Below are 16862 nucleotides of genomic sequence, written 5' to 3' on the forward strand. Positions count from 1 at the left end.
CTTTTTTTTCAAATCCTGTCAGCTTACGGCAAGACAATTCAATTGCTTTTGTCTTGTGGGTTTCGATCAATGTTTTACAATGTTCCAGGAATGAAATTAAGATGTTCGAATTTGAGGAGAACTAACACAAAAAGTTTAACAAAATAAAATTGATGGCCGAATTTCGACATTTTGATATGAAGCTTCAATTTACAACAGAACATGAAATGTTAATGAAAACTTTTCACCGATATAATGAATTTCACAAAGTATGTCATTTAAAAACACGCGCAACTAGACATATTACGTCTTGGATGTGTGGACACTAATCGTACAGGTTAGAGTTGAACGCAGGCTAGACTTAACAGATCATAATCATATGAACAGTTTAATTTTCTTAATCGGCGACAACTCAAGCGCTATTGAAAATTTATTTATACTTGCACATTTGTATAAATATCGCTTGAGAGGCGAGTGCCCGAGCGGGAAAAAGTCTCTAGGGGGGGGGGGCGCAGTGTTTGATTTTTTACGCGTTTGGCTTCCAAACCTGGGGTCCTAGTTCGAATCTCCATGAAGACTGGTCTAAATGATATGATTGACACACACAGACATAGATGAAGATAAAGATAGAAAGAGAGAGAGAGATAGAGAGAGAAATAGAAATAGATAGATAGATAGATAGATAGATAGATAGATAGATAGATAGATAGATAGATAGATAGATAGACAGACAGACAGACAGACAGACAGACAGACAGACAGACAGACAGATAGATAGATAGATAGATAGATAGATAGATAGATAGATAGATAGATAGAGACAGACAGACAGACAGATAGACAGACAGATAGATACAAACCTGCAAAGATACTTTGATACATACAGACAGATATATAGATACATGCGTACATACATTCCTAGATATATAAATGTGCATTGATTCAATCCGTTTGTTTCGTCCCTTTATTTATCAACCTTTTCATACATGGGACTAGGACTGAATCAACACTGAAAGAATTGAAACAGTGTTTCTCTCTTCACTTGCCAGTTTGTTGCTCAACAAAATCCCTCCGCCCTGTCATTCAGTTCTCTGCTGGGGGTTATTTAAAGGTACAAGTCAGCGGAGGAATCTGTTTGTCAGTGACCAACACACAAAAACAGGCTAAACCAACACATTCTTTGAAGAGGGGATTTGTAATGTAATGAGTTACCTTAGAGAACTCGGTATTGATTTTCCTGTGCTCTTTAGGGAGATACGGCACTCGGTTCATGATGCTCCGCCACAGAATATAGTTCACTATCACTCTGAGAACAGAGAAAGATGAAAGTGAGCCCCTATGGAATATTTATAAACATGGTTGAAAAGCAATCTCTACTCGTTACTCTGTAGCCTACACTTACAATGAAAGGATACAGCATAAATTGTTGTAAATGTAGGCACAATCTCTACGCAGTGGAATCAGAATAAATGGGGATATTTCTTCAAATGATGAAATGATAAGAAAAACATCTAGTGTCCCTCCCCAGCCTAACAGTTTTATATCTTCACTGCTGTCATACTTAGGCGGAAATTGTTTATTTTCAAATCATTCTGTTTTGGTCCTGTCTAGCATAGCGCAGGGTTACCAGATGTCCCGCAAAAAAAAAGGGGTCCAGTCCTCCGTCCGGCAGGAATTGGTCTAAAGTGTACACATTTCCGGCCTTTTCACAATAAATGGATATTATCCATCAATTAAATTTATTCCTTCATTTTTTTTCTAGCTAAGGCAAAAAAAAAATTCTGAAGATATGAAGGAATAAACTTATTTGATGGATAATAATAAAGCAAAAGACAGAGAGGAATGGAGAAAAACGGTCAACGAATCTCGCATGGTGCCCCAACGGTCCAACAGACTAAGGGATAGGTATGGTAGGGGGGTATGGTATCTTCAGGATTAATTGCGCTAACTTTCTAATAGATCGTTTTTTCCCCCAGGATGTTTAAAGGAAATAAGTAAGTCAAAATGCATAAAGATCTTCTATTGTTTAGTATGCAGCACTCGCACATACATCACGGAAGTCTAAATCGTCATCTAGGTTGGCATTGCTGACACGGTGCTTCCCAGATAGACAAACTTTCTAACATTTTGCTAGTTTCTGGCTATCTATAAGAATGTCTGGTTCTGTGGCAGATTTATTTGGAGGAGGTTGGTGCAGAACTTCTTTTTTACATTTATTGTGAGACCCAAAATTTTTGCAGGCGATGGCGAAGATGGACAGGCTCTTTTGAAGGTTTTCTTTGTTTGAGGCGTTTGGGGCATAATCGTCTGCTAAAAGCAGAACTCTGATGCAGTTATATTTTACTTTGGTCCTTGCCTTAAGTCTTGGAGCATTGAATAAACTTGCATCAGTCCGATACTTCGTGGTATTTAAAAAAATGCTTTATAAGTAGACTGCGGCTTTTTGAAGGAAATACCGAAAAAAACAAAAAAAAACAAAGGTTGAAAGAAAGCTTTCGGTTTTTCGCGAATTGCGGTCCCAAAGATGTGGTTCTGTCAAAAAAAACGTTCATAGTGAGCGTCTAGGAGGTAAAATGAATTACAAAATGGGAATCAAATTGGAGCATGTCTTTCCACCCTGAAAAATATCAATTATTAAGAGAAACAAAAAACTAAAGCAAATTAATTCCGCTTATTTTATTCGTGGTAAACCAGTAACACAGACTAAAAACGCAAAAATACTTAGGTGTTTATAATAAATGAAAAACTGTCATGGAATTCCCATATTGATGAAACTATAAAAAAAATCAAACAAAGCATTGGGGTTTATTAAAAGAAATTTCTATAAATCAAATAAGAACATAAAACTAAAATGTTATTTAACCTTCGTTAGGCCAATAATAGAATATGCATCCTCTTTTTGGGACCCCTCAAATCAAGAAAACATTAAGAAATTGAAACAGACACAAAATAGAACAGTGAGATTCATAACAAACGAATATTCAAACTTAACCAGAGTAACACCTTTAGTAAAATCACTAAATTTAGAAAGTCTTCAGGATAGAAGACTTAAAAGTAAAGTAGCAATTATACATAAAACACTGAACCATAATCTTCAAATACAAAAACAAAATTTAATAAAATACTCTGAAAGACACAAAGATAAGGGCACATTCCTCGTCCCATATGCTAGGACAAATGTGTACAAATACTCCTTCTTCCCTAGTGCTATTAGAGCATGGAATGGGTTGCCTGAGCTAGCCAGGAAAACCAGTGATTTGGCAGAATTTAGGTCATTGGTTAATATGCATGACTAAATGCATGACGCGTAGGAGGTAATCATCATCTTTTTTGAAGTAACGTCTGTGTTATATAAGATAAGATAAGATAAGATTGTTGAACAAGACCAATAACAAGAACAGTAAAAAAAAAGGAGGACCCTCCCCCGCCCCATTCTTTAAAAAATTTACAAGGTATAACTAGCCTAGTCTATTTTCTACAGATTAAACATTAGAAATATAAGATATGAACCTGTGCAAGAAATTTCACTCGGAAACGTGCAACAGTTTAAGAGATCTCGTGATCAATGAGTGAGTGGTAACTGACATATATATATATATATATATATATATATATATATATATATATATATATATATATATATATATATATATATATATATATATATATATAATAGATTGCGAGTGGTGACTAGTATGAGAATGTATGGACTATTCTCATAAAGACGAAAATGATGTAAAAAAAATGTGTATGTTGCATGTCTTCAGTGAAAACTGTAGCTTTGCTTGTTGCCACATTGGACTGGAATGTATCCACGACAGAGATAGGCTATGAAAAGTATATACTGCGTTATGTATAATTGTCTTTATATTTGTATTTCTTTATAACATACACTTTTATGTTATGTATTGGATGTATCTTTGAAAGTTTCAAGCTTTTAAATTTAAAAAAAAAATATTCAGAATCTCATTGAAATTGTGGTCAATTTTCTTGACAGTATATTCCCTACAGACCAGACTGCATTTATATTTACAACATACAGGAGCTAAAGTAGATGTATTATCTTATAACTTCAGCGCATTTCAAGTTACATCTTTTTATTTTTGGTTGTCGTTTTTTTTTTTTTTTGTAAACTCTTTTAAAAAAAAATCATTTGAGTCGGCTAAATACATCAGAATTCCCCAGACAGTGGAACTCGAGCTCAATGGGAGACAACTCAAGTTCTTTTCTTTTTTCGTTTTGAAAGGAAGATAATTCTTCAGAAACTTGGGAGCTACGACATTTAGATTACTTGTAAACACAGAAGTATGAATTATTTATTTGTATTCTAAGAAAAACGAAACTTACAAAGTCTATTCAGTGTAGTATTGGATTGCATTGTTGAAGATTATTGAGTTATGAATTTAACTCTTGCACGCTGTATCGTATACATCTTATGCATCTTATCTTATCTTATAAAATACAGGCTGTTACTTCAAAAAAGGGGATAAATACATACCAGGCCTGTCTACACGTCAAAATAGCCATGTTAATCTATGACTTAAACTCTGCCAAGTCTTTAGTTTTCCTGGCTGACTCAGGCTGTGCATTCCATACTCTTATGCAGTGTTTTTTTTGTAAAATACAAATAGGTGCGGTACTCACTAGTTGATTGCCTAACTTTTAACTACTAATAAATTAATAATAAACGTTAAAATACAAGAAAAGTAATAATTTTTCTCCAGAATGAAAAAGGTGCCGGTACGCCGTAACGGTAGGTACCGTCACAAAAAAAATAAAGCTCTGCGAGTTTTATGACACTAAGGAAGAAGAATCTCTGTCATTCATTCCTATGTCATTCATTCCTATGTCATATATTCCTATGTCCTTCATTCCTATGTCATTCATTCCTATGTCATTCATTCCTATGTCATTCATTCCTATGTCATTCATTCCTATGCCATTCATTCCTATGTCATTCATTCCTATGTCATTCATTCCTGTGTCATTCATTCCTATGCCATTCATTCCTATGCCATTCATTCCTGTGTCATTCATTCCTGTGTCATTCATTCCTGTGTCATTCATTCCTATGCCATTCATTCCTATGTCATTCATTCCTATGTCATTCATTCCTGTGTCATTCATTTCTGTGTCATTCATTTATGTGTCATTCATTCCTATGTCATTCATTCCTATGTCATTCATTCATATGTCATTCATTCATATGTCATTCATTCCTGTGCCATTCATTCCTATGTCATTCATTCCTGTGTCATTCATTCCTGTGTCATTCATTCCTATGTCATTCATTCCTATGCCATTCATTCCTATGTCATTCATTCGTATGTCATTCATTCCTATGCCATTCATTCCTATGCCATTCATTCCTATGCCATTCATTCCTATGCCATTCATTCCTATGCCATTCATTCCTATGCCATTCATTCCTTTATCATTCATATAGAACTCTATATCTGAACGTGTATAAAAGATAGATTTAGAATATCTTTTTCTGTAGTAACAGAGTATAAATGTTTACTCCCTTTTAGTAATTTTAAACAACGCGCTATAAATAAAATGAGATGATAGTTATGCTTCTAGTCAGTGTCCCATTTAGGCTTTCAAAGGACGTTATCTATTAAATATAGGACCCTTTTAGGACTATTCGTAAGCTAAAATTCAGACTTTATATTTCAGTGCTAAGTATTTCTCGAGGACCCTAAGCTATAGTTTGTGTTGCCTAGAGACTACAAGTACATCCGGTCCTGCTCACTGTTACATTTATATATTATATCGAAAAATTTACATTCCCATACCAACATTTTAAAATTATATCAATAGGTCTAAACTTACATTCACAAAATAATAATCTAAAAGAATCTTTACTATTTCACAAGGTTGAATTGCAATTGAATTAATGTAATTTTAGAAAGTAATGTTTACAAAAGGTAAATCTACAATTTAAATATACAAAGTTAAATTTACAAATGTACACGTCACTTTTGCAAAGATTCACTCCAAATGTTCAGCATATCTAGAGTGACAATTCTAAAGAAGCTTTAATTCGTAATTCTTCAGTACATAATACAACAAATCCATGATATCTATTTTAGAAAATGAATAAGTGTAATGAAATATTTTAAGGTGAAGTGAATATGACAACTAAAGGAATTGAAAGGTGCCATCTATTTAAACAAACGGATCAGGGCCGGACTTATTAATCAAGGGTTCTCAAGAAATATTTAGTACTGATATCTGGACTCCCCCATATCTCAAATAGTTTAGGACATCTTCAAATCTAAATCCGGCAATAAGAATTTTATTAGTCGCTTACATCTTAAACCTTTGTTGTTGTTTTTCTTAAATCTACATATAACAAACGACGCACAACTTTCGGCAGAATACAGTTGCATTTACTTTCTTAACATTTAGGTACAGTTTCTAGTTATTGAAAAATTCTTACAATACCAATCGACTCATTACCACAATACCATTCGACTCAGAATAGACATTAGTTTAAATTTTATTTAACAGGAAAATCCAATGAATGAAATACCGCCAGCGCTTTCATACCCTCTGGCTCTCTCTGATTTAGTTTAGCATTTTTTTGAATTAACTCCGATTCAACCCCAGATCGAACACAAAGAAATTCGACAGAATGCCCCCAAGGCCCATCCACACGGAACCCAACAGAAGGGTCCCGAGGCCCAACTCACCTTTTATCTGTTCTTTGATAGAGTTGACCAAAGCCTTTAAAGTAAGATGGCGCGTAGACAATGATGTGCTCATCTTCTGTGATGTTAAACCCCACGGGCTTATAACTCTCGTGGAAGTAGCGCACCCAATCGAACTGAGGAATACAATAGGTGGAAGAAATATGCATAATACAGAGTGGGGGAAAACATGGTTTTATAGGTGTCCAGTCCACTATTTACTTTTATAACTCAGCTTTGAAGAGGAGTCTTTGTAGCCCTATTTGCAAAGATGCTAAGACTACATGTATGATATATCAACTCTGTCTGTCTGTTTGTACACGTTATTTTTAGCGGCCCCCGAAAGGGGAAAAGACGCTATTACTTTTGTGTGAAATGTCTGTCCGTCTGTCCGTCCGTCCCGTTTAGATCTCGTAAACTAGAAAAGATATTGAAAATCGGACATCACAATATTTTAGACCATTCAAAGTTCTGAAGCAACGGCTACTTTTTTTTTTCTGAAAGCGAAAAATCTAATTTTTAAAATCAGTTATGCAAGTATTTTTTTAAAGAGAAAAAGCTAATTAGTATGCATTATAAGTTAGACCTAATTTAAAAAGAATAGTAATATTATAAGCTTCATTTTCCAAAACATTTTTTATATTGCGTAATTTTTTTTTTTTTTTTTTTTTTGAGGATTTGAATAAGAGATTGAGCCTTTTCAAAAAAATAGATCAATTATAAGACATCAGTTAGACCAGGAGAGGGCGGTGTCTGAGCGGTAAAGCGCTTGGCTTCCGAACCGGGGGTCCCGGGTTCGAATCCTGGTGAAGACTGGGATTTTTAACTTTGGAATCTTAGGGCGCCTCTGAGTCCACTCAGCTCTAATGGGTATCTGACATTAGTTGGGGAAAATTAAAGGCAGTTGGTCGTTGTGCTGGCTACATGACACCCTCGTTAACCGTAGGCCACAAAAACAGATGAACTTTATATCATCTGCCCTATAGACCACAAGGTCTGAAAGGGGAACTAGTTAGGCCAGGTTCACATCTAACTTTACATTCACTTTCACCTATCCTTTGATCTGCTGGACCGTTGGGGCACTACACAAGATCTGTTAACCTTCTTTCTTTATTCTTATCTCTCATTTGTCTTTGATATAATTTCATTCGGATGTTCTTTCTGAAAATATTGAAGCCTGCCTGGGTGGACCACTTCGGGGGCCGATTTTGAGTTTGTGTTTCCACACAAACTGTCTTTTGTAACCTTGTTTAGCTTTAAATTTGATCACATCACATTCTTTTTACACTAAGTCTATTCTCTTCTCTCTATTTCTTTCACACAGTCTCTTTTTCATAATTCTTTATATTACACAATACACACTCTATCCCTTTCTCTCTCTCTCTCCCTCCCTCTCTCTCTCTATCTCTCTCACAAGTTCTGCCACTCTCGCTCTCTCTCTTTCTCTCATGTTTGGTTATTTCTTTTTTTGCCACTTTGTCATTTGATTTAGAAAAAAAAAAGACTTAACTTCTTTAATTAACTATTATCATTAGTACAAATCAATGGTTCTAATTGAAGTCACTGTGTTTTAGTTTTCATGAGATTCTATGTATCTTGTTGGAAAAGTTGTGTTTTTTTTTTCAGATTATATGAATCTTGTTGGAACCTAGGTTTTTTTCATGAGATTATATGAATCTTGTTGGAACCTAGGTTTCTTTCATGAGATTATATGAATCTTGTTGGAACCTAGTTTTTTTTCATGAGATTATATGAATCTTGTTGGAACCTAGGTTTTTTTCATGAGATTATATGAATCTTGTTAGAACCTAGGTTTCTATGTATATTGTTAAACCTAGGTGTTGTTTTTTTTCATGAGATTCTAAGAATCTAAACATCTTGTTGGAGTATGGAATCTAGATAGAGCTTACCTCTGGAACCATCTTAGAAAATTCTTTGATGGTCATTTTGTTGTACATTTCTTCATTATCACGTCGGAGTGACTTGGGAATATACAGCTGCGATAGAAAGAGAATAAATGTCTACACAAATGTTGAACAAGACCAATAGCAAGAACAATAAATAAGGAGGACCCCCCCCCTCCCACATTCTTTAAAAAATGTACAGGGTATAACTAGCCTAGTCTATTTTCTACAGAATGTCGCCATACAGGTCGAGAATTTTGGGTTTCCCAGACCAGTCGAGACGGAGATCAGCAAGTCTGGGGCAGTCAAACAGAATATGAGGCACGGTTTCCTCTTCTTCCCCGCACCGTGAATCAAAATTTGGCCATAGCCGCGAGAAATATGAGCCAACAGGACAGTGGCCTGTCCTGCACTGTACTATAATAGCTTGCTCAGGCCTGGACAGCCTCCACCACGGGGAGTGCGGTCAGGGCGCCTCATGCGCTCCCAGACTCTACGGGCTTTTTGGGACTTGTCCCAGCACTCAAACCACTTTTCCATTTCTGTTTTTTGTATTATAGCCAGGGCTTGATGAAAGCTTACAGCCAGATCAATGGGTGGAATTTGCCCTCCCTGGTGGGCCAAAGAGTCTGCGATTGTGTTGCCAGTCACACCTATGTGACTCGGTACCCACTGCATTATTACAGGGGTGCCATACCATTGTTTGATGTTATGTGAAGCCATGATGACATTGTTGATATTGGAGGGCCATGGTCAGGGGCTTTGCAAAGTCTGTAGTACAGATTTTGAGTCAGTGACCACAACAATCTGTGTTGCCCTCAAATGTCCCTCGCCGAGTTGAGAGTCAATGACTTTTAAGGCTTCACAGACTGCCATGGTCTCCGCATCAAAACTGCAAACACTAGCACATGGTCCAAAGATTTTGACTGTGTAAGAGCCAAGAAAGTCGATGTAGGCTCCATAGCCTGCTCTTCCAGAATCTATTGATGCCGACCCATCAGTGTATGCAAAAATAGCACTGGGCTTGAAGGTATTAATGGTCTCCAGAGCTAGGATTTGAAGGTCGTTAGATGAACGGCTTTGCTTAGTGGCATTAGGGTCTACTAATTTCAAGCGTATGTCTGGGGTTGTTGGGCGACACCAAGGGGGAAGGGGATGAAAGCGTTGAATGTTTTGTCGGTTGGTGGAGAGGCCAGCTTCATCAGATAGTCTAGTGGCATGATGCATAAAAGACTGCATCTGGATACGTCTTCTGCATCTCCAACCATCCACTAGTTTTCTAGCTGGGAGGTATTTATCCAGCCTTTTATACCGCTCATAGCAGGTCAGTACTGACCTTTCCCTCCTAAGGGTTAGTGGACCTATATTAGCCATTATTTCAGCCGCATTTACTGGACTTGTCCTAAAGGTTCCACAGACAAATCTTAGTGCTTGGGACTGTATTTTATCAAGTTGTTCAAGAGCAGTCCTAGAGCCATAAATTTGCACAGGTAGGCTGTAGTCTATCTGTGATCGGACTGCTCCTAAATACAGGGATCGGAGCATGTCTGCTCGGGCTCCCCACTTCGTGGATGCCAGCTTCCGCACAATGCAAAGTTTCCCTGAGGCCTTTCTTACAACATCCTGGATGTGCTCACACATTTTTAGTTTGCGATCTAAAGTTACACCAAGGTACTTGGGTAGCTTTTCCATGCTGAGAGCCACTCCGTTGAGGGAGAGCTGGAAAGGTTGCCCGAAAATGCCGGTCCCGAGCGTGAACAGAGAATAGACCGTCTTGGAGGTGTTTATTTCTAGCCTCCATTTTTGTGTGTATGAGCAGAGCGTATGGAGATCTTCTTGTAACACTTTTTGTATAGAGGTTGCACTCCTTCCGGATTTCCAAAGGACAATATCATCAGCATATAGCAGCATTTGCCATTTTAGCTGAGCCGGTAGGTCATTTATGAAGGCCGTGAAAAGGGCGCATGACAGGACGGAGCCCTGGGGGAGGCCGTGCTCGAGGGTCATTTCCCCTGAGACTTCTCCGTACATCCTTGTTCTTATTGTACGCTCTTGTAGGAAGTCTCTAATCCAGTAATATATCCGTCCCCGCACCCCCACGGCTCTTATCTTATGAAGCAAACCAGGCCGCCATACTTTATCATATGCCTGTTTTAAGTCAATGAAGACTGCGTATGTGCTTTCGGTCCTTTGGAAGCCATCTGCTACGCTCTGCACAAAGATGTTGACTTGGTCTATAGCGGACATTCCAGCCCTGAAACCAGCCTGTTCTGGAGCTATAAGACGGGCACTCTCAAGGCACCAAACCAGACGCTCATTTACCATTTTTTCAGCCATCTTTACCACACAAGATGTGAGTGAGATGGACCTGTAGCCCTCAGCATCTTGTGGAAGCATCTTTTCCCTTTTTTGGTATAGGAATAATGGTGGCACGTTTCCAGGCCCTGACCATCTGCCCAGGTTCTATTTACGAATGCCAAGAGCACGGCCCTTCCTTTCCCCCCTACATGCTTAAGCATTTCGGGGGTGATACCATCCGGCCCGGGAGCCTTTGATTGGTGAATGAGGTCCATTCATATTTGTATAAAAATAGTCACACACACACACACACACACACAATTCGAAACTTACGTAAAAGATCAATGAAGTTAGTTAACGAAGCAGCAGAACTATTTGTTTTCTGTTGTGTTTAGATACCTACCTTGGCTCTCCCTACACTCACGTGACAGCCTGTGTTTATGACGTAATTTGTATAGAAGAGATAGACGAACCACGTGGCTAAATGTTGTTTGTTTACGATTGGTGAATGAGGTCCATAAGAAGTTTGAACGTAAGCCTGTTACATCTAGGTCTACCCACCTTGGCTAGCTGTACTTCAAAAGCTATTATTTCTTGGATGTCTCTCTCGGCCAGCACCGGGTCCGTGGCGTTGAGCATTTTGGTGACGTCAAGAGCATAGGCTTGATAGACTTGCAGCTTGTTGCTGTTCTCAGACAGGAAGTAGTCTGGAGACGGCATGCCAAGCTCGGCCTGGTCCAACTGGGAATAAACAAACATGAATAATGTTGAACAGGAGTCGAATGTAACAGCACTCATTATTGGTTAGCCTAGAAGGAAAAAACGTGAAATACGATAACACCAATGATTGGTGGATTGGTGGATAAGGTCGCGCGAACTGTTGTTCGGTCGTCTCGATGGCCCCTGATTCAAACCCTGCCCGATGCCCCCACCCCACCCCCGTCGTCCAGCGAGAGGTTTGGACTATGAAGTAAATTATTTTCAACTCAGAAGGAACATCCGAAACATGTCAAACAGAAAAATAAATAAATGACAAAAGTCTTCGATCCTGAAGACTCAGAATGAGTGCAGTGTTTGACATGACCACGCAAACCCAGTTGCGACATACATATTTTCCCACACTTGATGCAAACAAACCGTTGTCCAGCAGGGGTCTATTTACGTTTTCTATACGTTTTCTGTTCTCGTCTCTAACCATTGCTCTTCTTTGGGCCTCAAATGCAACACTACTAAACACCAAAAAAAAAATTCACAGAAAGCAGGGACGGGCTGGCTCTGAGGTATATGGGCCAATGCAATGGACTATTAAAGGGAAACTCTGATGGTTATGACAATTTTTGATATAATATGTGTTTTGATTTACAGATAATGAATATATTATTATTTTGTTTTTATTTGCAATAATAATTTAGTAATTGATATTTTTCTGACGTAATTTTCCTGCGTATCCAAAACGGTCAAACATTCATCGGGTTTCTATGTGACGTCACACTAGCCTACTAATTTAATCTATTGACTTATTGTATAACGGGAGACCATAGAGTTACGTTTACATTTTCGTCAAAGAAATATATCTTCGTCTCAACAGTTAGATCTAGGATCTTGTAAGCAAAGAAAACAATGCGTGTTAAAGGAGATTTACATGCTTGACTAACCACGGCAGTGTGTATCTTCTCGCCTGACCACTCAACACACAACAAACACTATCACTTGGTTGTCTTGTCATGACTGACTACACTAGCCTTACACTGACCAGTTTGTTCAAATCAGGCAGACCTGCGATCTATTTACTTCTTGGGACAGGGAGGGGCTTAGATGAAAATGTTACTTTTTTTCTCGAGTTGGTTGTCCTAATGCTTTTAAATCTTACTATCTATATATAACAGTACCATAGCGATTGACTAGGCCGTCACTAAGCCTAACAGCCTAACAGCTACTGTAAGAATGAAACGATACGATTGGTCAAATCTAGTTTGCCTTTCAGTATTGTTGATGGAAGTGACGTATGCCTAACCTAATAACAAAATCTAAATGAACCCCGTTTTTTTTGAGATGTCAAGAATTTACTGACTAATTTTATTAAATATAAATATTTCTAAGCATTTAAATAAAAAATGGTAAAATGTTTACTATTTCAACTTTTTACGCAGAATTTAAATATGTCTATAACTCAAATTTGAAAAACCATCGGAGTTTCCCTTTAAGCTGCTTTAAAATAGCAGCAATGTCCGAAATGTAATATAAACGATTTTTATAAAATTCTCTTACAAAGTGGCCCACGGAGTGTCGCAACTGCCATTATCTTTTATAAAAGATCTGTGATGTGTGATAGTAGCAGTGGCGTAACTAAGGGGGGGGGGGAGGGGGGGAGAAATTTAAAATCCCCCCGGGCCCCCACCTAGGGGGGGCCCCCAAATGGGTGTCCGAAATTTATTTGTAAATACATAAATTTATATATTTGATTGACAAATAGTGTCAACGGGTGTCTTTTTTTTCAACATTTATGGATTAAAAATTTATCACAAAGACTAAATCTAGATCTAGGTCTATCAGTACGTTGACTTTGTTGACATTTTAAAAATATTTTTTCCCACAGAGATCAAAGTTTTTTTTAAAGTTAGTTTTACATTTTAAACTTTGTTGCCACGAATAAAACTGCATGATATACAGCGAATTCCAGGTATCTTGTTACCTTTACTAATAATAGATCTAAATGGCGAGTATTTTATGGCTATACTAATTAACCTGGAATCAAAATTTACAGAATCGAGTATAACAGATTCAAAAGTTATTCTTAATAATGCTAGAATAGTCCATTATTCGGGTTTGGCGTCTATAATTTCAGAATTAAACTTCACACTCGAGTTATTACCCCTCTATTCATCTTTCCTCAATCCAATGGAAACTCTATTTTTATTTCCATCTAATCCTTTTGCTTTCGCACAAAACATAAACAACAAACAATAACGTAATATCATATAATATTAGCACATCCTTCCTTTTGAAGTTATTATCACGCCCTTCCTTTTAAAGTTCTTAAGAGTGATATCTACCATTTGCGGGGCCCTATGCAAAGCGGATCGCGCGGGGCCTAGTCTGGGTAGGGATGAGCATAATGTCAATATTATTTTTTTTAAATTTGAAAATAGGCCTACTTTCGTCTTTGCAATATATTTTTATCAAATGAAAGCTCGCAATGCCACTTTTTATTTATTGGCACCCCAAAATGTCAATTTCGTCTATTCTTCAGGAGATTTGAATAAATTCAAAAAAAGTTCAGGACTTTATCGTATATTTTGCCTTTTATGAGATTTCCTGGAGGCCCTGGAAAATCAGGAGGTCACGAAAACCCTGTTATTTTATATACGTTATAATGGTTTAATTTAATAATGTACACTTAGAATTAGCGCGTGTCCTATGAAAGCGCGGGGCCCACTGCGACCGCATAGGCTGCAGTGGCCTAAGGCCGGCCCTGTCTACTAGGAACTTTAACAATTCGTCCACTTCTGGTTGTCTTGACTGGCACAACAAGTTCTCTAGACGTTGGTCTATAACTGTCTGTTTCGTTTGTTCCAACAGTTTGCAGTTCATTGTCTCCATCGGTATCATAGTACCCAGAGATGTCTTCATCGAAACTCTTATTCAAAAAGCGTTGATTTCTTCTGTATGTTTTTCCGTTTGTCTTTATGATGTAAAATCTGGGTGCTGAATGTTTTTTATAACTGCTTTCTGCCATGTTTGACCTAGACGAACTCTCCGACAGAATTATCTTTAGGTAGTCTTGCTTTTGCATTGTATTTCACTTTGCTTTTCATCTGTCGTTCGTTGAGTAATGTCTCTGCATTTTCAGCTACCGATGGTTTCAATAGTTTGGGATCAGTTCGAATGATTCCCTGAGTCTTCTACTCGTCACCAGTTGTGATGGTGAATACGGCAGTCCACTTATCGGAGTATTTCTATACTCGAGCATAACGAGATATGGATCTTTCCCACTTTTGTATGCTCTGAATCCTTTTGCTTGCGCACAAAACATAAACGTAGTACCATATAATATTAGGACAGAATCTTCTTCATGCAGTGGAAAATTAAGAATTTTTTGCCTATCTGAAATTCTGGTCAAAGCTCTTGCTCACAATTAATATAGTTCGGAAGAAACTACAAAAGTCTGGACTGCATATACGGAAAGCTGCTAAAGAAATTAAAACCCTTTCATGCTTTCTGCAAAATGATGAGAAACTGACAAAAACCCAATCCATCAAAAAAGCAAAAGAAGGTAGTGAATACTATGGATTCCGTGTAATCCCTGTGGGAAGCGTGGTTGAGAGGCTAAGTGCGCTTGAACTTGGCTTGTCTTGGCTACCTAGAAGGGGACTCGAGGTTCCACACCCGACTCGGGCAGAGTTGCGTTTACTGAGCGCCTAAAGGCAGAACGGAAAATTCCTAGATTGGACCAAAGCGCTCTGAGCATGCTATAAGCATGAAAGTAACGCTATATAAAAGCTATAATAATAATAATCAAAACAACCAGAAGAAAGAAAAGACTTGATGGGAAGTTGAGTTCTAATGTAGGACTGTCAATAGAACTGCAATTCAAACGTGTTGCGACAGAAGTGCTGGACAGATTTCATATGGAGATGAAGGGCAGATTTCAAAGGCTGGAAAGAAAATGGATACCTTTGGGTTTCTTCTAGAACAAAGACACCTGTTAGATGAAGACCCGCTTATGACAAACTGTGCTACTTTTCCTGTTTGTATGATGAAATAAATGGAAAATCGCTTTTTCAATGATGTCATTGATGCACGAGCACTTTTCATCAACAAACCAGTAATACAATCACCAATAGACATATTGAGGAAACAGGCTTCATATGGTAATTACGTGTGCTCAAACTTTGCAACCTCCTCCGAATACTGCTAGCTCAGGCCACTTCCATTCCTTCATGTGAGAGATCATTCTCAAAGCTCAAGTTCATCAAAAGCTATCTCAGGAGCACAATGACACAAGAAAGGCTTATCATGGCTTTAATGTCAGTGAAGTCACAAATACTAGAAAGTATCGATGTAGTTGATGTTATAGATGTCTTTGCTGCACAGAATGCACGACGTGAAGCGATATCAATTGAGATTTGTCACTTGTGCATTATTTAACTAATAAACAAAGCTTTTATTCATTAAAAGAGTCTTGATTACTTTTTGTTAAGTTTACTGATATACTGAACCAATTTGATTTGGGGCTTATATATTTTTGCGTACATTAGTCCATGTCATATGTCGAATGTCAAAATGCAAGGGGCCCCCAAAGAGGTCAATCCCCCCGGGCCCCCAAATCCCTAGTTACGCCCCTGGTGATAGTAGCCACATGTGGTTTCCGTAATGATAGTCCATATCATAATAGTTTAGTTAGTTGAGGATTGTCTGCCTCATCATTTGCATATTTACTAAGAGTATGAAAACTCTGAACTCAAACCTCTGATGCTGCTGCTTTACCTAAACATGGGAAAGGCTTTGGGAGTTTACCCTGTGGGAAAATCAGGAGCAGGCCACTCATAGGCAGCTTGCAGCATGCACAGGAGCAGAGCCTGCGACGCCGCTGATTCCAAACTGTTTCGGCATTAGCCGTTCCTTTAGATACATCAGAAACAAGGCATGCGTTATGACTACGCTGCTGTATGCCAGTGAATCGTTGACCACCTACGCAAAGCGACTTCCGTTTCCTATAGGGCCCCACAATGGTTAAGTCCGGCCCTGCTATTTTGTGACGGGTGAGTACTACTTTTTGTGCGTAGGGTAACTCTAGTTCAACTTGCAGAAATAAAAGAGTGATCTTTCCCTTACTTCTTGACCAAACTCTTGAGCCATGAAGAGAATTATATATATAGATTAGACTAGTCAGTGGGTGTTAGGACTTCGATGGGTAGCTTCGTATTACGGGCAGGGACTCGACTGTGGCCTATTCAGTATTAAACTTCATTCAAGTCTATAACGG

General features: G+C 38.1%; 1 protein-coding gene across 17 annotated transcripts in view; it reads right to left on the reverse strand.

Moving 5' to 3' along the window:
• The window catches only part of LOC106077909 (neprilysin-1-like), a 109211-nt gene that overhangs the window by 19494 nt on the left and 72855 nt on the right, over positions 1-16862 (reverse strand). For all 17 annotated transcript variants that reach the window (XM_056007943.1, XM_056007940.1, XM_056007934.1 and 14 more), the window contains 4 exons: positions 11438-11617; positions 8585-8671; positions 6678-6811; positions 1192-1285 (listed from right to left, as the gene is read on the reverse strand). In XM_056007943.1, coding sequence (XP_055863918.1) covers positions 1192-1285; positions 6678-6811; positions 8585-8671; positions 11438-11617 — 495 coding nt within the window. The remainder of the gene's footprint in view (positions 1-1191; positions 1286-6677; positions 6812-8584; positions 8672-11437; positions 11618-16862) is intronic.

The sequence above is a fragment of the Biomphalaria glabrata genome, chromosome 13 (assembly GCF_947242115.1).
Source record: "Biomphalaria glabrata chromosome 13, xgBioGlab47.1, whole genome shotgun sequence".
Taxonomy (NCBI): domain Eukaryota; kingdom Metazoa; phylum Mollusca; class Gastropoda; family Planorbidae; genus Biomphalaria; species Biomphalaria glabrata.